The 23,361-nt window shown below is 36.8% G+C and overlaps 3 protein-coding genes across 5 annotated transcripts; 2 read left to right on the forward strand and 1 right to left on the reverse strand.

Moving 5' to 3' along the window:
• Positions 1–98: 98 nt before the first annotated feature.
• Positions 99–4,475, reverse strand: LOC125200779 (nuclear transcription factor Y subunit A-1-like). 3 transcript variants are annotated; one of them, XM_048098544.1, is made up of 7 exons: positions 4,366–4,475; positions 3,170–3,222; positions 2,667–2,952; positions 1,992–2,107; positions 1,847–1,912; positions 778–942; positions 99–655 (listed from the first exon to the last, which is right to left on the reverse strand). In XM_048098544.1, exons 3-7 carry the CDS (start codon positions 2,917–2,919, stop codon positions 392–394), a joined length of 864 nt encoding a protein of 287 aa, XP_047954501.1. In that variant the 5' UTR covers positions 2,920–2,952; positions 3,170–3,222; positions 4,366–4,475; the 3' UTR covers positions 99–391. The 3 variants fall into 3 exon arrangements, with proteins under 3 accessions (XP_047954501.1, XP_047954500.1, XP_047954502.1); XM_048098543.1 differs by having other exon boundaries at positions 3,116–3,222; positions 4,366–4,474; XM_048098545.1 differs by lacking the exon at positions 3,170–3,222 and having other exon boundaries at positions 4,366–4,439.
• Positions 4,476–5,327: 852 nt separating this feature from the next.
• Positions 5,328–6,621, forward strand: LOC125201252. The gene is made up of 2 exons (XM_048099290.1): positions 5,328–5,725; positions 6,086–6,621. The coding sequence occupies exons 1-2, from the start codon at positions 5,456–5,458 to the stop codon at positions 6,446–6,448; spliced, it is 633 nt and encodes a 210-aa protein (XP_047955247.1). The 5' UTR covers positions 5,328–5,455; the 3' UTR covers positions 6,449–6,621.
• A 12,881-nt stretch (positions 6,622–19,502) lies between these two features.
• Positions 19,503–22,850, forward strand: LOC125203156 (protein RETICULATA-RELATED 4, chloroplastic-like). The gene is made up of 8 exons (XM_048101458.1): positions 19,503–20,248; positions 20,351–20,419; positions 21,197–21,328; positions 21,411–21,464; positions 21,552–21,596; positions 22,079–22,218; positions 22,400–22,525; positions 22,605–22,850. Exons 1-8 carry the CDS (start codon positions 19,676–19,678, stop codon positions 22,639–22,641), a joined length of 1,176 nt encoding a protein of 391 aa, XP_047957415.1. The 5' UTR covers positions 19,503–19,675; the 3' UTR covers positions 22,642–22,850.
• Positions 22,851–23,361: the final 511 nt, after the last annotated feature.

The raw sequence follows: 23,361 nt of genomic DNA on the forward strand, positions 1-23,361 counted from the left end.
GCACAAAACAAGTTCCAATAAACATTTTATATCAAACCAAAAACTGTAGCAGCATAGCTTGGTTTAATCCAACATATTATGGCAAGTGCACTTTTAAATCTGGAAATTCGACCACTCCAAGCATTAAAAACATGAAGCACAACTTTACAATAATTCTAGGAAAAGTAGCTTTCGCCTACTCAAAACTCAAGCTTCAATAATTCTAGGAAAAGTAGGTTTTGCCTATTAAAAACTCAAGCTTCCTTCCCACTCGCTCACAAGATTTTATACAGAAAGTAACAAATAGTCATCGAAACAAGCCAAGAATGAATTGCCGCCCAGCTAGTGAAAAGCCGGGATTTTAAGCCTTTGAAAATCACCACCACCTGCATATGTAGTTCTTTCCCTGTCTTTAGTGAGAAAGGGGCTGGTGAGATTTCTGCAAGTTGGTTTGCTTCCTAAAATTGCATGCACCAGCATTGGTCTGAACCCCAGGCAATTTAGTTCCAGAGAGGAAGGACTTGGCACGTGATGAACTGTTGGTGTGAGACAAGACACCGCCTGAGCTGGGCTCTGTATCCTTACAGCTATCCGCATCAGACTTCTTTGCGAAACGACCACCAGAACCTCTTTCTCTCCGCAAGGCGTGTTGATGCCGGGACTCATGGAGATAAGGCTGTCGATATCAGAGAGAGAGACCCAATAAAACCATTAAGTATTAATACCAGAGAAGTAAAAGAAGAAACAAGCCCAAAGATTCTTGACACATCTATTGATTACAAGAAAATGAAAAAACACCTTTCGGGCTTTTATTAGTTTCCTCTCTAGCTCTGCTTTAGCACGGGATTGTCGTCTTCGCAGAATACCATGATACTGCTTGGCATTAACATATACAGGCTCTTGCGCCATCTCCAAGGGTAGAGGCATCCTTGTGTGGTGCATATCGTACAAATGAGGAGGGACCTTTACAAAAACCCATATTTCATGATCATGATGGCAAGCATTTAATTAAATGAAACTATTTTCAAGGTGTTTATGTCGAAGGATTTACTGATCTTTAGAATAATGGTTTCAATTACATGGCACTAGATTGCAAGTACACACTATAGCTCATCAGTACAGCAAAATCAAATTGAAGATATCTATATAGCTTAGAGAACCATGGAAGAATCAGTAATCTTGTCCAAATAACTAGACCACAAATTCAAATACATAGTAAAACACTATTAGAACCAAACTATAAATATTCAGAAGTGTCATGCACACTAACATACTTTGTTTAGGTACTGATATCATGTTACTTCAAACACATCTTAGACATCAAATACAACTAATTGTTAATAAGGAACAAACATTTTCTAGGGAGAACTTGACCAAAGACCAAAGAAACTCTAGTCCACAACAGAACCATGGTGAGATTTCTATTGAAAGTTTGTAACTAAAACTCAAACATCCAGTTGTATTACAGCACAAACCTTTTATAAGACCAAATTTGACAAAAGAAACTTCAGAACACAACAGGATAATTTATAGGTTTTGATGTAACTAAAACTCAATGTCCAAACATACTTCATAGTTGGAACGAACTTAGTGAATCTGCACCACTCTCTGACTCTGTCTGCCTATACCACAAAGTAAAAGCAATCAAAGTTGATATGATCCCTCCAATAGCACCATTTTCATTAAATTCATATCAATTGCAGAGGCAAGTTGTGGGATGCCCATAGGTACTTGCAGGAAGCACACAGATACAAGCACAAACAGTATGAACAGAAACTAGAATACTGCCTGGCAGTAAAGCAACTTTCCTACTACAAGGGCGTGAAAAATAAAAAACAACAGTAAAGTTCTGCAGCCATACTCATACCAAAGGTTGGCCATAAGCTGCCATCATTCCTCCATAATATGGATCGTACGGATTAGATCCACAGGCCTGATGATAAACATATTTTCATGTGAAAACAATAGATTTGAACACTTCAAGATATTGCGACAGTGTGCAGCATTCTTACAATTGAGTGTGCAACGAGCTCAGCTTGTGGAGCTTGGTTGAAGCTTACATCAGGTCTTGGATGGAAGGTCGGTGGAACTTGCAGATGCTTCGGACCCTCCCGCTCATAGTTTCTTTCTGTGGTTGAAGCAAGACTTAGTGCATCAAAATTTGTGTCAGAAAAACAAGAAATTCAATTCAAGAATGTATTATAACCTGCTGTCATATTAACATAAAAATGTACACTATTATAATAAGAAACACAACCTTTAGTTTCCCATTTCGGTAAACAAAATGTAGCTTGGAAGAAATGAAGAAACTACTATCAGGCACACAATTGAAAGATAATGTTAGTCTTCTTTCACCAACATTAGTTTTTGTTTAGACATGGAACACATAAAACGATCAATAAATGTCCTTTCTAATAGGAATATAAAGAGAATGGAAACTAGTCGTCTAGTCCCCAACAAATGTCCAACCACACTTTAGTTAAATTAAGTATGTATACAGTATATTATAGGTATATCAACTATCATCATCATATGCTAGTGACTTGACAATGTAACTAAGAACAAGATCAAACACAACCAACAACGCCTGCTGGCCAGAAGGAAGAAGCCTGGCTGAACCAACGATCCGTCTGAACCAAAAGTCAACATAAAATCTTGAAACCTAAGTCGCAAGCACTAAACATTACCAGGCTGCAAAGATGAAGTGCTTGGTGACTGTTTGGCAGTATCATCATCTTCATTTATCCCACCTTCAGACTGTGACTGCTCATCCACGGATTGTTCCGGCGATGATGAATCTGATGCATTTTCCCGCATCATCATGGGGGAAAAGGAGTTAAATCCATTATTATTCAACCAAGGATCAGAATATCCAGTTGAGGTTGCAACATTATAAGGGTTGGGTTGTCCTTGGTTAACACTCTTAGGCTTGGATTGCATGCTCCTTTGATTTCTCTAAGTGGTTGATGTGGCCTTACATTAACACAAAATAGAAGACCAAGTTAGTCCTAATGAGGTCAAAGTTAAAACTTGGGATACGGCTTAAATATCAAAAATAAACATTACACTACGGGATAGAATACTGCAGAAGAGATTCTATAAGCATCCACCATAAATATGGTTTCCAATTAAGTACCTCAAAAGTGAGCCAGACACACAAAATTGTGATGGAATCAATTCGCAAACTTACACCCAGTAATGCTAATATTTGGCCTCATAAATAACAAGTTACTATCCAAGACCCTGCCAATCACAACATAGAAACTCACTTGGATTATTTAGCAATTTTGTAAAGATAAGTACTGAAATTCTCATAATTGGTAACAATGGGATTCCCAATCTACTAACCTAAATTGGATCATCAAGACAAACAAAAGAATAGCTTAGTTTCCAAATTCAGTGAGTGGAAAACAACAAACACACAACAATGCATATATTAATAAATTGCACAAGAGAGAGATGAAGAAAAGTATCGAAGATAGATCTTTTGTAACACTGATCAATAGGCAAGCAATTTTCTAATTTAGGCAGCCAGAAATTCACGACCAGCAATTACCACCAGCCAGGCATCTTTGAAAATGAGATATATATGCATAATGTTTTAAGTAAAATTACGAGCAAAAAATTAATGAGAACATATGTACAAGAAGACCTACAGCTTGCAAAATACCACATGCCATTCTAAGTGTTTCAGATCTTGCATCAGCATCTTTTGCGTATGTTGTAAAAACATTTTATTTAAAAATAGCTTAAAGTATTTCATTTATTTTGCCATACTTAGGGACAACCTCAAAAGTGGCCATTCATTCTGATCAGTAGGGAGTAGTAGTCAATGATAATTGAAGAATCACAATTGATTTTATTCCAGGATCCCCATTCCAATTCCTCATTCTAATACTTCTAAGCAAGCACTCCCGGTTAATGAATTCAAATCAAAAGTCTCCTCTTCTTGAAGCAACACAGGCTTTAACATAATTTCGGCATACCAATATAAGACATGAACACTTCAACTACTGTAACCTCGAAATTGTTTGCCCTAACTTCATTGAACTGAGCCCAAAAAAATACACCTCACAAATGAAAAGAAAGAATGCCAAGACACAACCTTGCAAATTTAAACCCAAAAGAAAAGGAGAGATAGAAAAACACACTGGCGCTTACTACAATGGTGGGGGGACAGAAACAACAACTCAAATAATTGCTAGAAAGCTTAAACCAGCTAGAATTCACAAATAGAAGAAAACACAGATAAGAAAGCTCATTCTATAAAAAAATTAAACACATGCATATGCAAATAGAGACATATAAAGCTGAAAACATGCGTAGAAAGGGCACATGCAGCAGAAAATACACGAAATTGTAGGTAACGAAAAGAGAGAAAACGACCTGTTAAGGCGAGGAGTGAAGAGGATCGGGAAAAGAACCCTAGAATTTGGGGATGTGAGAGAATTTGGAGTGAAGGGTGGACTGCAGAATTTTTTAAAAAGAGTTTACAACAGCAGAAGTTGGGCTTTGATACAGTCACCGTCTGTGACTTTGAGCAACCCATAGTTCCACGCCACACGTGTTACATGATCCGCTATACTTTTCAGTTTTCACCAAATGGATCGATCATTATTAAATCCTTCAAGACATAGTTGTTGGCTATATAAACTGTATTATAATAATAATAATAATAATAATAATAATAATAATAATAATAATAATAATAATAATAATAATAATAATAATCTTTTGGTTGGTGATTTTAATATAAAAAATGTTGATCTAATATTAAATTCTATTAAAAAAAAGATAATAATGAATATATTTATTGAGATTAATAAATATTCCCTCCTTCCACAGGAAGAGTCTTGTTTTGTTATTTCAGTTCGTCTCACATTAAGGGTGCGTTTGATTAGTATGAGAGTATTGTGTATGATAGGGTAGTTGTATATGGCTTTACATGATAATGGCGATAGTATTATATCTCAATCGGATGTTTGTTTGGGCTGACAGTGCAAATCATATAACTTATGTAGTCTTTAGTTGGCCTAATACAAAACCTAGATAGCAGCTTTGTTTGACACATATGCCCTCATAAACATTTCGTATTGACCAAATTACCCTCATTAAACCCTATTGACTTCAACCTCAAAATGAAAATGGCGCCCAAACTAAAAACACCGCGCCTTTCTCAAATTCACCGCTTGGTGAGAAGCGGGAGGCGATTTAGCTCTACCAAATCCTAAAATTCACCATCTCGAATGGGCTCTCAGCAGATGGGTTTCAGCGATGACGATGGTAGCCTAGCAGCAGAGGGTATTTGTGTATAATCTTCAATTTGGTCGCTAATATTGAAGGCTGAATCGATCTGAATTAATTTGTGCATTCTCGTTCATTTAATTTTGTAGGTAGCCACGATTTGGGTCCGAACAAAAACGTGAAAGTCAATAGGTTGAGGCGCGTTTGGAGTGCTCGCGAGGAAGAGATACTAATGGCAACATTGAAGGATCTGGCAGCCCACGGCTGGAAGGCCGACAACGACTTCCGGTCGGGATATCTTGTACGGTGTAGGGAGGCGATAAATCGAGAATTTCCAAAAACGGATATCTTGCCTCATCCTCACGTCTATTCGAAGATGACAACGTGGAAGAGGAATTACGGTTCTCTAAAGATGATGCTTAACTTCAGTGGTATTGGGTTCAATTCCGATGGTAAATACAAAATCGAATGTGATGATGAGTCGTGGGCACAATTCTTTAAGGTTTGTCGTAATGTGGATAAGTTCAATGATTATTAGTATTGTATGAATTTCGCGACCATCCTTGAATGATCTATTGTAGTATATACTTTCCTATACTTGCATCTGTCACCATTATTTCCTCTATTTGTCTGGAACTGTTAATGCTTGTATATCATGAATGACTAATGCTTGAATAGTTAGAATGAGTATATGTAAGAATTACAGTATCATTTCTTGAGCTATCTATGTACAAACTGAGTAATGCTTCGACCTCACTTCACCATATCCTCATGGAGTCTGCATGCTTATAAGTAGCTTAAACATTTGTAGTTTGTTGCTGCTTCTAATGGCACCTTTGTATTTCACTTTGAAATGTGTTAGAAAGACAACAACGCAAGGTATATGAGGAATAAGTCGTGGCCGCAATATGAAGACTGGAAGGAGGTATTCGGAGTTGATCGTGCTGACAGTGAACGCGGTGCAGATGTTGCGGCTTCAGCTGATAAGATCTATGGTCAGAAAGAGGTCTCCCCTGACGCGGTTGGTCCATCCCACCCAATGACATTTGAAGAGCTATTCTCGGATGAAGTCTTCCCAGATGGTGTTCTCCCGGAGATGGTAGATGAGGGCCAATTTGTTACAGAGGGTGGTGCGGCTATGACTGGTGCAGGGGCTGGGTCAGGGACAGGTGCTTCGGTAGGGGCTGGAAAAGGGGTTGCGGGAGCAGGACGAGAATCCGTGTAACATTCCGAGTTTTTCCTATCTTTTTAGTTGATCTTGAAAAGACGTCAAATGGGTATCCGATTTTTTTTTTTTTTTTGTTTAATCTTCATTCATTTTTTACAATCAAAGGAGTATTAGATGTTTACGATCGATCGAGGAGTCGTAATTTAAGTTTAGTAATTAGCATACCACTAAAGTACTAATTGTCAAATTTTATGAAATGAATTTAAATTCAAGAAATAAAGCATAGAAGAAATAAAATGATTTATTTCTTGTGGATCTAATTTAAAAAGAAAATTTCATCATTTTGAGAGTCCACTCTCTGAAAACCCAAATCACTAAAATTATTTCTTCTTTGGAGCCCAAAAGGTCCAACACCAAATCTCTATGTGGATAGCTCTCCTCCACCTCCTTCTTGCTTGATTACTATCCCCCACATCAAGCCACGTCTATCCTCCACCTCATGCGATTAGAGTCCACCTCCTACACACTAACTCTCAAACGTAATGCCAATCAATTCCACTTTAATCACACAATCAAATTCAGAGAGTTAGTAAGAAAACAGAGAGAGAGCGCTAGAGGTGGGCAAGAATTTGGAGTTCGTATTCAATCCTTTCAAGAATTTACCTATCAAAAGGTATAATTCTTTCCTCATTCAAACTCATTTTTCTTCATGAATGGCATAGCATGTAATCAACCACAAAATAATCACATAATTCGAACAGTAGCATCAAATAAGCACCAATCGAACACCCTCGCTGATTAATCGAAAACGTAAGATAAGAACATAACTAGAATGTAAAGAACTTATCTTTTGTGGTTGTTCGGGTTGTTTTGGGGTTGTTCGGATGTAAACGGAGGCTGTCCGGTTTCCGTCGGGGTGAATCGGGGTTGTTTCGGGGCTGTTCGTGCTTAGTCGGGGATGCCGAGTGGTTGAACAGGGGCTTCCAAATAGCCGTTGACGGAGAATTTAGAGGATCGATGGACTACTCCTCGAACTGTATAGCGGCAATGACTGAATAGGCGAGATAAGGCCGCAGAGTAGCGACAACGAGGTGCCTGACTCGACGCTGTTGTTCGGCTGCGGTGATTCCACGGTGGTGGATTGTGAACAACGACCACCCCCTCTCGCTGCAGCTGCGATTTTCGCCAAAAAGACAGCAGCGGCGTGGCTGGCGAGGGCTGACCCGGCGAGCTGGGATAGCAGCGACGGCGTGATACCGGCGGCGTGGAGTCGTGAGGAGGAAGGCAACTAGTTCGGGTTGCCGATTTGGGGATTTCTCAATTTGGGGGAAATCCTTTGTGAATTAAAATAAGGGGAAGGGAGTGATGGAATCGATGGTGAAGGATGGGAGTATAATTTTTGGGCCATAGCAATTGGATTGGGCTAAGGAGTTTTTGAATTAAACCTTTGGGCCAAAAGAATTAGGAGAAGGAGAAAAGAAACTTAGGTCAAGGGAATTAAAATAGTTGGGCTGCTAGTATATTGAGTTTGGCTGGAAGATCAATTAGGTGCTTGAACTGAATTTTCCTAAGGAACAACGAAATCGTAAAATGAACTCCACTTAGGCTGCATGGATTTATTTTTAGATGACTTCTTTGAGTCTGAATAGTATGTGCTTTTATTGTTTGCAAGAAGGCCATCTCCACGAGCGAGTTAAGGTTGGAGTAAGAAAATTCAAGTTATGGAAATTAAACGAACGAGGTGCACTTTCCTATCCTACATACTAATGTGGATGAAAAATATGAAAATATGAACTTATGTATGTTGTTTATGCAAATGATGTTGTCTTGCCATAAATGATTTATTTTTATGTGTATGGAGCCTATCTGTTTGGTTGGAACATAAGAATCGAATTCAGGTTCGAGTGAGGGTGGTGTCCCAACTCGGATTAGTGTACACAGGTGATCGTGGAAGGTGGCCACCTTCTACGGCACAAAGATGATATAGTGGAGGCCGTTGGGAGGTGGCCACCTCCCCGGCTGGAGAAAGATGTAGGTGACCGTGGGAGAGCACCATCTCCACGGCACTTGGTGTTCAGATATGACAAAAGTACATAAAGAACTTAGACTGATCAGTCGAACTTTAGCTCACAAAGAATTTAGTAAGCTCGGGCCTTTTAAGAGAAAACCCTCGAGTGTTACTGTGATGGCATGACAATATTTTCATTTTATGTATGTATATTTTGGCAATGTGTTCACTTATACTCAGCCCTGCATATATTTCTAAATGTGCAGGTTGAGCAGTGACGGTGGAGAATGATGAGCAGAGTTATGATTTTCCTTTTATTTTAAGTAGAGGCTCTCGGCGGTGCATGTCTCCATACATGTGACCGCGTTCATTCCGCTGCGTATCGTCCTTCTATACTCTGATAAATAATTATTGAATAGTAAGATTTTCATTAAAGTTCTTATGATTAAAAGTTAATAAGAAATTGTTTTTCCCCTTATTTCTAAGTGAATATTCGGTCATTGTTTTATTCCCCTTTCTGTTCTCCTCTTCTTATTTCCCACCCGGTTCTGGATCTGGAGCGGGAAAGATATCGAAGAAAGTTCTCAAGAAATGGAAAATAGAAGACAAGATGGACGGAGTCCTTACTCTCATGGGACAGATACACACTGATACAAATGAGCGGCTTAAAGAGATCTCAGCGAGGATTGGATACGAGTTCGGTCTGAGTACCAAGAGGACCGAAGTGTTTGATCAAATGAAAGGTATTCTGGGTCTAACTTTGAAGCAACTGTTCTACATTTCAAAGAAGCTTGTGAAGGAACCCGAACTACTTGACCTCTTTCGGGGATTGCATGAGACTGCTCGTGTGGCCTTTGTCTTTGATATGTTGGAAACAGATGGAATGCTCAATGTGACCGTTGTGGCCGCTTAAGTGTTGCCCCCTCCAAGCATTCGGACAATTCTTCCACTTCCAATGCATGCAGTCAATGCTGCCAAGCATACCGGGAAAACCGTGGACTATTTCGTGAAGATGAAGCAACCGTTGACAATCTTCGGTGGTGGATGCCCGAAGGAATTCCTCACCGAAAGCAGAACGAATGCCGTCGCAAAAAATTTTGAGGCATAGGATTCCAGTTGACTCACCCACATGCAAATACTCGTCGAAAAGGTCTGCCGTTTGCCCAGTAGCAAGTTGTCGGAGGGCACAAGTACACTTTTGCAACACCAAGAGATTTTGCCGACCGGTTGCGTCTCTACGTGATTGAAAGTATTCAACACGGACGGACAATGTGTTGACAATACGCATAAAGAACCGTTTTGACATGCGAAAACGGCGCCGAAAGTAATCTTCCGAAAACCGCGGCTGATCGGAAAAATAGTCGGCAATGAGTCTTTTGTTGGCTCCCTCCCGGTCACGAGGGATGTAGCGGTGATTTGATCTAGTTGGTCGAGGATGAGGGGCGGGGGTAGTGGCGGCGACATAGGCTTCATAGGCGGCACGATATTGTTCATTGTATTCTTGTTCTTCGCGCTCCGCTTCCGCAATGATATCATTGAAATCCATTTTTGAATTTTTAGAGAGGGTTTGAGTGAGAGAGGAAGAAGATGTAGATGAGTTGTATTAAAAAATATGAATGAGAGATAATTTGATGTGAAAAATGGATGATGAAAGTGTGTATTTATAGATGATTTTGGGATTAATTTTTTTTAAAAATAAATTTTAAAAAAATTTAAAAAACGGTAATAAAACGGCTATAATTTTGGAAATCCGAAAATATATATTTTTTAATTTTTGCTATTATTTTCAATTTAAAAAAAAATAGAAAATCCAACGGCTAATCCGTTGGCGAATAGAAACGCGCCACGTCGCTTGCTCAGCAACACAGATGTGCCCGATGCATCGAGCAATGCCGTGGGAGCGGCAGACAAGGGGTTGTCGCGCCAGCGGCATGGACGCCGTCCTCCGCAGAGAGCACCGATACGGATGCTCTAAATCAATATAGTTTTCAATGTGACTTTTTATCCTACTTGTTATGAACTTAAAAAGTAGTAGTTTGAAATAGAGTAAAGGCCAAAATTTATCCTGAACATATGACTATTTTACCATTTTGGTCCTAAACTTTATCTTTTGGATTTTTTGGTCCTGCACACATGGAAATTTGATCATTTTGGTCCTCCGTCAATAGTTCCGTTAAAAACTAACAGTCAACGGGTTTAATCCCGATTTTGGAAAAAGATAATGTCAGGAGCAGAGCACTCTGTTGCGCTTTATAACATTTTTGGGCTGATTTGCTCGATGTGGTGAGGAAAATTGTTGATGCATATAAAAGGAAGAAACAACAATTTTTCATAAAAAATAGCTCTTGGATTTTTTGGTCAAAACTTTCAGAAAGAGGAAATTTTTCAGAAAAAAAAAAACATTGTTGGAGATTTACGAAATTTGAATTGTGAAGACCAAGAAATTTGGGCAAAAAAGATAGAGCTTTTGAATCAAACATGAAGAAACTGACAATGGATGAAGCTGAAACGATTTGAATACCACGTTCCAAAAGAGAGAGATAGAGAGAGAGAGAGGGAGACGAAGGAAAGAAAAATCACCATTACGTTTTCTCCTCCACTGAAACCTACAACCTCTGCCGATAAAATCTGATAAATATCAGTAAAGCCGGAGTCCTCCAAATCTGCAACAACATGCAACCAAAAAAAATTCGTTACGCACACAAAATGTAAATCATACGCCAATTTTCTAATATTATCCCAACAAATTACCTTGGTCTTCAACTTGGATGTTAACAGAGTTGAACCTCTCGAAAAAACTTCAAAAGAAATGAATCCGCATCCCATACACCTAAAAAAAAGCAGAATCCATAGCAATTTAAGTTGATTCGCTCCCATACAGCGCTGAAAATAGCGCTTTTAGCAGAGAAACACGAAGAATTCTGAGGTTTATTCGGTCGATTGCGATCCTCTCATCCACGAAACCGATCTCAAATCTCTCAAAAATTCACCCAAGATTTATTTTTAATTTTAAATGGATATTTGTTAAAATAATTAGGAGATTAATTAGTGACTTAAAAATCAGAATTAAGAGTTTAATTTGGTCAAAATCGGGATTAAACCCGTTGACCGTTAGTTTTTAACGGAATTATTGACGGGAGGACCAAAATGATCAAATTTCCATATGTGCAGGACCAAAATGATCAAATTTCCATATTTGCAGGACCAAAAAATCAAAAAGATAAAGTTTAGGACCTAAAAGGTAAAATGACCATATGTTCAGGACCAATTTTGGCCTTTACTCTTTAAAATATCATAAAACATACTGTTGCCAACATAAAACAAAATTTTGAAGAAAATATCTTATTTGAGGCAGTTTGAGAAATACCAAACAAAGTGTAAAGTTTATGATATTATAGATCAATTTTAAAGTTCGTGGAAAATAAATGGCAAAGTTTATGATTTTAGGGATCAATATCTCTGTATATAAGTGGAACTCATATTCCACTAACTTATTCAACTCATTTTTCTTTAATTTTTAAAACTCGTGTCGTAACCAATATTTATAGTTGTAGATATTTTAAAATATTAAGAATGGGTAAACAGTTCATCGGTTATTAATTAACCGATAATTGAACTATCGACCTCACTTAGATATTAATTATTACTACTACTCGAGATGTCAAACTTAGTTTGCAAAAAAATCATCGACCTCCACATAATTCTCGAGGCATTTTTTGTTGCCCAATATGAAAGACGTTTCTAATTGCGAATTTTTTGCAACATCGATGTCATTTGTCAATCCAAAGATTAGATGACTTTTCCTAAACGCTGCAACGATTAAATTCAATGGGTTGTTTAGTCCGTTGCTAGTTTATAAGGTTGTGAAACTTTATTGATTGGATGATAAACTTTGTGACGTAATAACATTTTCATAAAATGCATAACAATTAACACATGGACTATATATACACGGCATCGTGATTCTTTCCTACCAACGCATGTGTGTCAGTGTGTCTGTATATATTATGGGGTAGGGCTAAGATAAGATTGGTCATGCGTAAACACTTTATAATTAAATTATTTATTCAATTTTGTGATTTGAAGTATAAAATTGAGGTGGGATAGAAAAAACAAGTTGAAGACCACTTCGCTCCAAAAATTCAAAAATTGACTAATATAGATAGTAATTTATAGTAGTGAAAAATTTAATGACTGGAATTCGTATGGGTTTGTGATGATCTTCAAAATCAGGCATAGGCCCAGTGCAATCATTTAGAACTCCTTTCTATAAATTCTACTACTACAATATAATTCTTTAATTACATGTACTTAAATCGTAATTTTTCATTTACCTCTTGTCAATGTATTTATGAAATTGGAATATAAAATTATGACCTTTTAATTTATTCACAAATGTTAAAATCAAAACTAATATGATATGACAACAAAACCAAAGTGTTTCAGATAAATCAATATTATTTTAATTAACACTCAAAATAAAATGAGTTAAATCAATATAAAATTCTTATTTAAACAGCAATCATCCCTTAATTAAATTAAAAAATACTGCACATACTCGAGCCATAAATTCCTCACATTAATCTTGAAAGTAAAGATTTTACTGCAACCTGTTAAACAAAGAGTACATAACTAATTTGAATTAATGCAATGACTAATGAGTATCTGGATTATGCTTATATATCTTCATTTGATTTCTTTGTACATTTTGGAACCACAGTACATTTCTTTGTTTACATTGAAAGTTTGACTTGCTATTAAATTTGGACGATTGTAATTACAAAATAAATTTGATTGTTCGGTATTTATACAACGATATACAAGTAATAAAAAGTTAATTACCAATACAACAATCATCCCTTAATAAAATTATATTGCAATCATCACTATCAGAATTTAATACTATTGTTATTCGCTGGCTAAATATAATAAATTCCCATGTGTGATCTAGCTAGTGGGAGAACAATTATTTGGTCACAAAGAGACATTTATTAGGATTTGATTAGGAGGATTGCTGGGCTAGATACCTAGTAATATATGTTGAGATTTTTTTTAGAATGTGACAGATTGGTGTGGCGTATAAATTAATTAAGGAATTGGAGGTACGATAAAACTTTTAAATAAATAATTTAAAACCGACAGTGACAATGGGTCCACTCCCCAGGTCTTCGGAAGTTGAATCCAATGTTTTCGGGTGATAATTTATTTTATTGAATTTTCATGTATTATTGAATATTAGTATTACAATTAATTTTTAATGGACACTAATAGAGTTTCACAAGTACCCACAGTCCACTTATCACAAACAAACTAGACATTATTTACTTCTCTAATGTCATGGAGTATATTTATTTAAATTTGATATTTTAAAGTTAAAAAACAAAGTACATTATTGAAAACTTAAAGTTATACAAATAAAACCATAAAATAATAGAATTAAAAAATTAGAAATCACTTAATCCTAAATGGTGTCAAGTTGGTCGACAAAGCTTTCGTACTTTTGCTGAATATATTGCTCATGTCTTGGACAACGCTTTATAGTACATGCTGGCCAACATCGCACAACTTATTGAATCCATTTTATCGGCCACATTGTCCATAAAATCCGAACCCTTAATTCCACTACTCATTGTCACCTCATCTTCCTCCGACCTTCCGTTTTACCGTTTTTACCAATGGAAAGACCATCACTCGATCCCGTATCCTCAACTCGAGAGTGAGGTTATATTTGGTGCTTGCGCTGATACTCGGGTATTGGTAGGAGGCGGAGACTTCATTCTCTTTGGACCACAATGAACATCACAACAGAACTTAGGGTGGCCTTTCACAATCTCTCACATCACCTCATTTGACTCAAATTGCAAGGACATAAAAAGTTGAGCTTTGCATCACCCAAATTAAACATCATTCTTCTAGAAGTTCATCGCAGTCTTGAATTAGAATAAAGTTGTAAGGGCAGATGGGAATCATAGACCTAAAATAAAACAACAAAAGTAATACACCCAACAGAAAGAGCAAACGAAGTAGACACGTAATTCCTTGAATAACAAATGTCTCACTTATATATCTGACGGAGTTTTCTATGTCCCATTTTCCCCATGCCTTATTAATTACTACTAGCTTTTTATGTTGAATTCAAAAAAGAAGTGTCTAATTAGGCTTCTTTAGTAAATTTGTGGCAATTGATTGGATAATGGAGTACTAATATACTGGAAATTGGTTTTTATTAGAGCTAGTGGTGCTTGGTTTTGAAGATCAATAAGGTTCATAATGACCAAATCCAAGCCAAAATTACAGTTTATGTTTATATTAATATTAGTTTTTGATTTATTTTATATACAATCAAAATTTTATTGTTTCTAATTCTTAACATTTATGCCCCCTTCATACTATTAACACACCGCATGAAGTTTCAGTTTTCTTTATATAGTCTTTATTCAACATTAGAAAAAAAAAAAAAAAAAAACAGAACAAATTGTAAAACAACAAAAGTAATACACCCAACAGAAAGAGCAAACGAAGTAGACACGTAATTCCTTGAATAACAAATGTCTCACTTATATATCTGACGGAGTTTTCTATGTCCCATTTTCCCCATGCCTTATTAATTACTACTAGCTTTTTATGTTGAATTCAAAAAAGAAGTGTCTAATTAGGCTTCTTTAGTAAATTTGTGGCAATTGATTGGATAATGGAGTACTAATATACTGGAAATTGGTTTTTATTAGAGCTAGTGGTGCTTGGTTTTGAAGATCAATAAGGTTCATAATGACCAAATCCAAGCCAAAATTACAGTTTATGTTTATATTAATATTAGTTTTTGATTTATTTTATATACAATCAAAATTTTATTGTTTCTAATTCTTAACATTTATGCCCCCTTCATACTATTAACACACCGCATGAAGTTTCAGTTTTCTTTATATAGTCTTTATTCAACATTAGAAAAAAAAAAAAAAAAAAACAGAACAAATTGTAAGAAAAGAAAACAGAATTGCAAAAGAAAAGAAGTACGCAGGAGTACAACAAAAGAAAATATTCCTTACATCCGCGATTAGGAGTCTCGGTTTAGTTAGATAAATATTACTCCCTCCGTTCCATAGTAATAGAGTTATTTTGCCATTTTGGTACGTTCCATAGTAATAGAGTCATTTCCCTTTTTAGTAAAAGTCAACACATTTTTTCACACCTACTTTACTCCCTCTTACTTTTCTCTCTCTTCATCTTTCTACCTTTTTCATTTTTCACTTTTTCTCCCTTTACTTAACTCACCTAACACAATTTTTCTTAATCTCCGTGCCGAAAAAAAACGCCTCCATTACTATGGAACGGAGGGGGTAAGAAATAGTATAAAGGAAAATAATACTAGAAGAAAATTTGAGATAAATTTAAATTAGAATCATTATCATAACAAGTGGAGTGAATGTTAAGAATTACTATAACAATCCCTTAAATGAAATTTTGAAAATGCAAAAGTTTCAATGTTTAATTGGTAAAATAAGATAGATATAAGAAAGAAAAAATAATTAAACTATTGGCCGTGGAGAATAGTTTTAACATCATTAGAAAGAGAGATAAAGATTTCCTTAATAGAAAATAATAATTTCAGGAGATGACCTAAAATAAAAGTAGTTCATATTTTTAAGGAGGATAGGATGGGGAATATATATATTAAGGACTAATTGTATCTAAATATTCCTCAAATGCTTATGCCATCCTTGTTGCAAGTTTTTCGATTTTTTTAACTTGACATGTAGACCTACGTGGTATAATTAAAAAATTTACTTGGTATATTATTCTATGATTAAACGAGTTCATACAAAGTAACTTGTGATATACATATCTTCTGAATCACGTTGATAATGAATGGGTTAAGTAATGTTTTATGACATAATAATATGGAAGTTATACAAACCACATGTGATATGTGGATCCGTTTGTAACTGCTAAAGAAAATGAATTGAAGATAAAAAATGATAAGTAGACTGCTTACAATTTGATAATGTGTGATATTGGTAGTTAGGCTTAATATTATGGTGTAGGTTGAGGATTGTTGAACAATTGAACTCATGTGGACTATGTGACACTTGGTGTGTTAAAATAGATACATGAATGTTAGTTTTGGCTATGTGAATTTATAAAATAGTCCATATTTTATGAGTTAATATTTATTAATATTTATGTGAATTGGACAAAACCAATTGAATCTTCCAAATTGGTAAAGTAACTATAACTATTCATATATGATGACTATACATCATTCGAGTTTTGAGAATTACATTATAATATGTGATTATACTATTGAGCTTGTGAACCTTATCTCTTTTAGTTATTCTTCTTGCAGATTATACTTTTTTGTCACCAAAGCGGCTGGGTAAGGTCACTAATTGTTATTCTAGGGTAAATACATAGAAAGAGTACTTAGAAAGAACGGTTTTGTCGCTCCGCGGATCGGATGCCTCATGTACCGAGGACGTACATGCATTGAGAGCATTAAAATGACGACATGTGTAGGATTATTTCTTCGGCGAGCCACGATGGGTGCAACTGTGTTTCAATGCCGATTCTATATGCACATATTGTTTTTCATGTGCATAGCTAACACGTTGGTAGGACGTGATGCATGTTTCTAGCAGCGAACAGATAATGTGGCTGCATGGACGCTTGACGTAGCAAAAATATACAATAGCGACTTGACAACTTGCGTTTAGTTGGTCTCCACCCTATTTTGATGAGTACATGTATATACGTTGCTGACACAGTGGGGCGGCGATACCTCAAATGATTTTCTCGCAAGCTCATTGAAGCATTCCACGACGCATATTCAAGAAGATCAACGGTGCAAGACACCTAATGATTAATGAATATGCACTAGAGATTTCACACTTCCCTATATTCAGTGGTGGATCCAGGATCTTAAAACGGAAGGGGCGAAATAAAATTTATCGGAAGCTAACAGAGGGAGAGGGGCGACGTCAGAAGCTATTAGAGGGGGCGACAATGGAAAAATCACGTTCGAGTCTATGGTAGCAGATCGTCGGGAGGGGCGGTCTCCCCCTCTTGCCCCCTGGATCAGCCACTGCCTATAATGCTAGCTAGCTAGCATCGATTGTATGCGCTAGTTACGAAAAAATTGGCCTATGACATAGAGAGACGCACTCACTAGCGAATACAAGGACATGCAATTGACGATCACTCTTCCGAGTAGTTGTTGACCAAGTTTTATGGATTTGTCATGCACTCTTTCGGTGTGTACGCATTGAACAATGACAATCAACACCACGAACCACTCGTCTATCTTTAACAAAGTATGCGTTGGCATGACACCATCAATCAAATTCACACTCAATCATTAACTCTGCAACATGGGCTATTATTTGGCCGATGATATATATATCCAAAGTTTCAGGTGTTCGCCAAATTTATGTGTCCAATTGACCTAAAGAGCACATTGTTTGTTACTCCCTCCGTCCCAGTTTAGGAGTTTAATTTAGTTAGGGCACGAGTTTTAAGAAATAGTTGGAGACTTGGAGTATGTAATCATTGAAGTAAGGTAGTGGTTGTTGGAGTGTGTAATCATTGAAGTGAGGTAGTGGTTGTTGGAGTGTGTAATCATTGAAGTGATGTGGTGGAAAGCGAGACCCTTTTTTGACTTTTTGTATGTTTAGGATTTGTTTTGTTATTTTTTTATGAAAGTAATGGTTGTAAATTTCATCAACAATGAGGCTAAATTTTATATCCAAATATGGTAAATTCTAAATGAGACTCTTAAACTGGGACGGACGAAAATAGCAAAACAAGACTCTTAAACTGGGACGGAGGGAGTACATGGCAAGAGGCAACACGAAATGATGCTAACGCATTTTCAATGTACTCTTGTTGGATGATTGCAAAAGGCCTGTGGTACGAATCATGCATTGTCGACATCATGTATACATGTATTACTCATCACACCATCATAATTAAAGATGAAGGAAAAAACACAACTAATTTTGCCTATGTTGAAGCCAAATCTAGCTTGACGACCCCCATGCCAACCCATCCGAGGTGCATCGCCTCAATTTCGAGAATTTCAAACTCAGAGTTTTCTTTGCGAAAATGAATTTTTGACCAACCCAATACGATCTTACTGCAGAGATTCGATCACTTCAACTAATATCAATTGTGTAGTTTTTCTATTTGCATTATACGTATAAATTTTTATTTTTTAATTATGTAATTTTCTAAATTTTAGTTACGTAAATTCTGAATTTTTAAATTATTTATTTTCATTTTATAAATATTGTAATTTAAATAAACATATGAAATTGAATATTTAAAAAAATGATTTGTTGAAAGATTATGATTGTGGTTGAAATTTTATAAATGTTACCAAATTGAAATTCGAGATACTAGTGTGAGAGATGAATAATTTAAGCTTGAAATTTACTGAAATCTAAAAATAAACACCCAAAATTCCAAGAAGAGTAATGAATACTAATATTCGTCAAATGTGCAGAAAGAATATAATCTATGTATTGATTGATTTTGTTGACATGCTCGGTACTATATCTATATGCATATGATCAAATTGTATGCTCTTTTTTTTAATAATCTCTACATAAGCGAAAAATTAAATGCATAGAAAGAAACTATTAAATATTATGCTAAATTTGATTAATATTTCGCTTTTTAGCTAATTTTACATCGACTTTCTAAAACATCATATGTTAAAGAGGAAATAATCCACATCACGCTTTGCTCGCCAAACTTAGGATCTCTAAACTTCATATATTTTACTCGGTTTATTTGTGACACTTTATTCAAAGATTGATTATATAAGAGAAATACTACCCTTTAAATTTTTAGGTACATGCTGGAAAAACTTTTTCCAATATTAGGACATTGTTTAACTTTAAAACCTAAATTGAATGTTGTTGACTTTAGTAGAATCACTTCAGATTTATAAGTGTTGATGTCTTACTAGACAACATTGATATATATTGCATATTTTAAATGAAACATGATTTTATATAGGACTATTTAAAAAATTAAAAAAATTAGAAAGTGGCGCAGGTACACTAGACACAGGGTACAAATATTAGGAGCGTTTGAACCTACCCAACCTAAATTAACGCTAGTCAAAAACCGCAACAATGGAGACTCCGCCACTGCTACCACCTCCGCCACCGCCACCTCCGCTCCAATAAATATCCCACACATACAGGCACAGCAGAGAGGGAATAACACAATCAAGCCTAGAGAGAGAGAGAGAGAGAGAGAGAGAGCCTCCTGCAATGTCGATGGCCAACACAATCGGGCTCATTTCATCACCGTCGCCGCCGTCATTCTCCTTCCACCACCGCACCAATCCCAATCCTCTCTCACTACCTACTCCTTCCCTCTCCTTGAGCTCGAAAAATCCGAGATCGCTCTCTCTCATCCTGTTTCCTCAAAAGCATTCACTGTTCCGAAATGCCGCCGCAACCAACAGTGAGATCAATGTCAAATTGGTCACCGGAGGCGACGGCGGAGACGACGGAGGCAGGCTCGGAGGCGGCGGCGGCGGCGGAGGGGGAGATGACAATGACGGCGGCGAAGGCGATAGCAACAAGAGGAGGAACAGGAAGGAGGCGCTGATGGCGCTGGCTGAGGCCGGGAGGAGCCTCGAGAGCTTGCCGCTCGACATGAAAGCTGCGGTGGAGGACGGCAGGATACCTGGATCGATTATTGTGAGGTATTTCGATCTCGAATGCAATGGATTTCTGTCGTGGTTGATGAAGTTCGGTGGATTCAAGGAGAGGTTGTTGGCTGACGATCTCTTCTTGGCTAAAGTTGGCATTGAATGTGGCGTTGGATTATTCACCAAGGTATTTGATGCATTTGCCACTATGTGTGTGTGTGTGTTTTCGTTTAATATTTCATTTCTGATTTTTTGTTCTGTTTTCTCTGTTATTTTGATTTCTACACAGACTGCTGCAGAATACCAGCGTCGCAAGGAGAACTTCTTCAATGAGCTGGAAGTTGTATTTGCTGATGTGGTATGGTGGTTTCACATCATGGCTATTCGTTATTCATTTTCACTGCAAATACTTACTTAGATTTACACTTTGTTATAGTGCATATGATGTTATATCAATTGTTGAAGAATTCCTATCTTGAACTGATGTATGCAGAGTTACTGTCACCATAAATTAGTTTTCTGTGATGATTTTGTAACAAAAACAATAGCTCTATAATAAGTTTGTGCTCAGAAAGTAATTTAGGGTGTCTCCAACGGCGCCCCTCCCGTTCGCCGTCGGGGACGGGCGACCTGACGCCATAGTGGGCGGGAAGGGCGCCCACGCCCGTCCCGTGTGCCCTTGCGATGGCCTCGCCCCTCCTGTCGACGTCCTACCTGACGGGCGCCACTGTGGCATGGGTAGGACGTCCCACCGATTTTTTTTTTATTTTTTTATTTTTATAAAAAAAACTCTATAAATATGGCTCGTATCGAAATTTTTAATTCCGTAAATTTTAATTTCGTAAATTTTAATTTTAATTGTGAATTTATTAATTTTATTGCGGGAAGTCCTAGTGGGAAGGGCTAGTGCAGTGGGAAGGGCTAGTGATGTGGCAGTGGAATGGGAGGGGCTAGTGCTGACGTGGCATGGGAAGGGCGAGTGGGAGGGGCGCCACCGGAGACACCCTACGGCCTCTATATACTAGTGATAATTGTTGGTTGTTCACTTGCCTTTGATTATGTTGATAGAAACTTACTACCAACAGGCAAGTCTGATGAGACTCGACCTTACGCTGTCAAATTGTCTTTACCTCAGGTGATGGCTATAATAGCAGATTTTATGCTCGTCTATCTTCCAGCTCCTACTGTTTCTCTGAGTCCTCCTCTTGCTCAGAATGCTGGACGCATTGCTAAGTTCTTTTACAGCTGCCCAGCCAATGCTTTTCAGGTGAATTAACTTTTTATTGCGTCTGCACATATTTCTCCAATCCGAACTGATTGATAACACCTTGGTTAAATCTTGTATGCAGATTGCTTTGCCGGGATCCTCATTCTCATTGTTGCAGAGAGTGGGTGGCGTTGTGGTAAGGATCTCTCTCTTACCTGCTGTTGAATAAAATTCAAATCAAACAACTTTAGATTCTATCTTATATTCTGTCAAACTTTTTCAGCGGAATGGTGCAAAGCTGTTTGCTGTTGGCACTACTTCATCTCTGGTAAGTTTCAAGGTCCTTCGTACAACAAAAGTTGAAGTCTTGGTGTTCGTCATAAAATAGTCTTTGCTTTCATTTCTTGTAAGTTGTTTTAAGTTTATGATCCATGGATGTTAGACAGGTTTCCCTGTTTTTTCAGTTAAACGTTCTGCACCGTATACTCCGTCTATCTGCCTAATTAAATTCCTTACATTTAAAATAGTTACATGTGTCAAGTAAAGAATGTTGTCATTTTGTTTTTTATTAACACGTGAAACCATCTCTGACAGATATGTAATGGATTTTTGTGATACTTTGGCTCTGTTCTTTCATGTACTGGCTTCTAAAAGAATTATTTGTCTGAGGGTACCAGTGAGGAAGCTTTTTAACTAGTTTTGTGCTACCAAACTTTCCCGTCACCTCTATGTTTAGTTTAATTTGATTGGTTTCAGCAGAAGTTAGAGAAAAATAGAATATAACAATGATTCGTTCATGATGTATAATAGGTTGGTACAGTTGTGACAAATGCATTAATAAATGCTCGTAAAGCTGTCAAGGACTCGGATCAACATGGTGTGGAGAACGTTCCAGTCATTAAAACAAGTGTAGCATATGGTGTTTACATGTCTATATCAAGCAATCTTCGGTATGTCACGAGAATAAACACTCTTTTTTAACGTCTTCTCTCCTATTCTATAATCTTAAAAGCTATATCCTTCACAACTATAATATGGGATCATGACAGATAACCCGTTGAGTTTTGATCATAACGGAATACTTCTTTGTCCACAATATTTATGCGTCGAACACCTTGTTTTCTTCAACAGATACCAGGTTCTGGCTGGTGTTATCGAGCAACGCTGTCTAGAACCATTGCTTCACCAGCACAAGTTGGTCTTGAGCGCAATTTGCTTCGCTGTGCGAACAGGCAACACGTTTTTAGGCTCATTACTGTAAGTATCTCGCCTCTTTTGGCCTCACATTTTCTTGTAAACTGCAGCGTAACAAAAAACTATGGAAATCGTTATGCAGGTGGGTCGATTATGCTCGTTTTATAGGTATACAATAGGCTCAAGAGCAAGAATCGGAGGCAGAAAATACATGCCTCCATTATGATCTGAACTACAGTTGTTTGGTGGCTGAGTATACAAGGACTTTGCTTAGATTGGCGTAGTTAATTTTCAAGAGAATGAAATATGTATGGTTCTTGCAAGAATAGCTCATGTCTTTTTTATCAAAATATTCCAGTATAATTGCAAGATTTATTTTGTTTTCTCAGCCCAATTCAGAATATGAGACAGACTTCAGTAGATGAAAAAATAAAATATTAATGTGTCTGTTCCAAAACTGTATTCTGTATTCTGTATTCCTCTTTCATTCTTTTGCATCTATCTCTAACAATAATCAATAATTGGAGATGACTCCCAATATTTAATCTACTGTTCTACTACATATGCAGGTATAATTATTGTACTCATGTAACTTAAGTCTTGTTTAAACGGCTGAGGCTAGTTGTGACAGATTGATTTCAAAATATATCAAAAAGTAGTTTTAAATGACTTTATTTAATTCCTTAATTCATAAAATGCGAAATTTAATTATCCGAACTGTATTATGGTCTAAGTTGAGTGCCTAGAACTTTAAAATAACCGAAATGAATTTCAATTATTAATAGTACATCTAATCGTTTTAGAATGACAATACACAACTAGGGGTGGCTAAATGGTTAATTAGTTATTGAATACTAACTCCGTCCTTGAAAATTTGTTCCATTTTTCTATTTCCATCC

The sequence above is a fragment of the Salvia hispanica genome, chromosome 1 (genome assembly GCF_023119035.1).
Source record: "Salvia hispanica cultivar TCC Black 2014 chromosome 1, UniMelb_Shisp_WGS_1.0, whole genome shotgun sequence".
Taxonomy (NCBI): Eukaryota; Viridiplantae; Streptophyta; class Magnoliopsida; order Lamiales; family Lamiaceae; genus Salvia; species Salvia hispanica.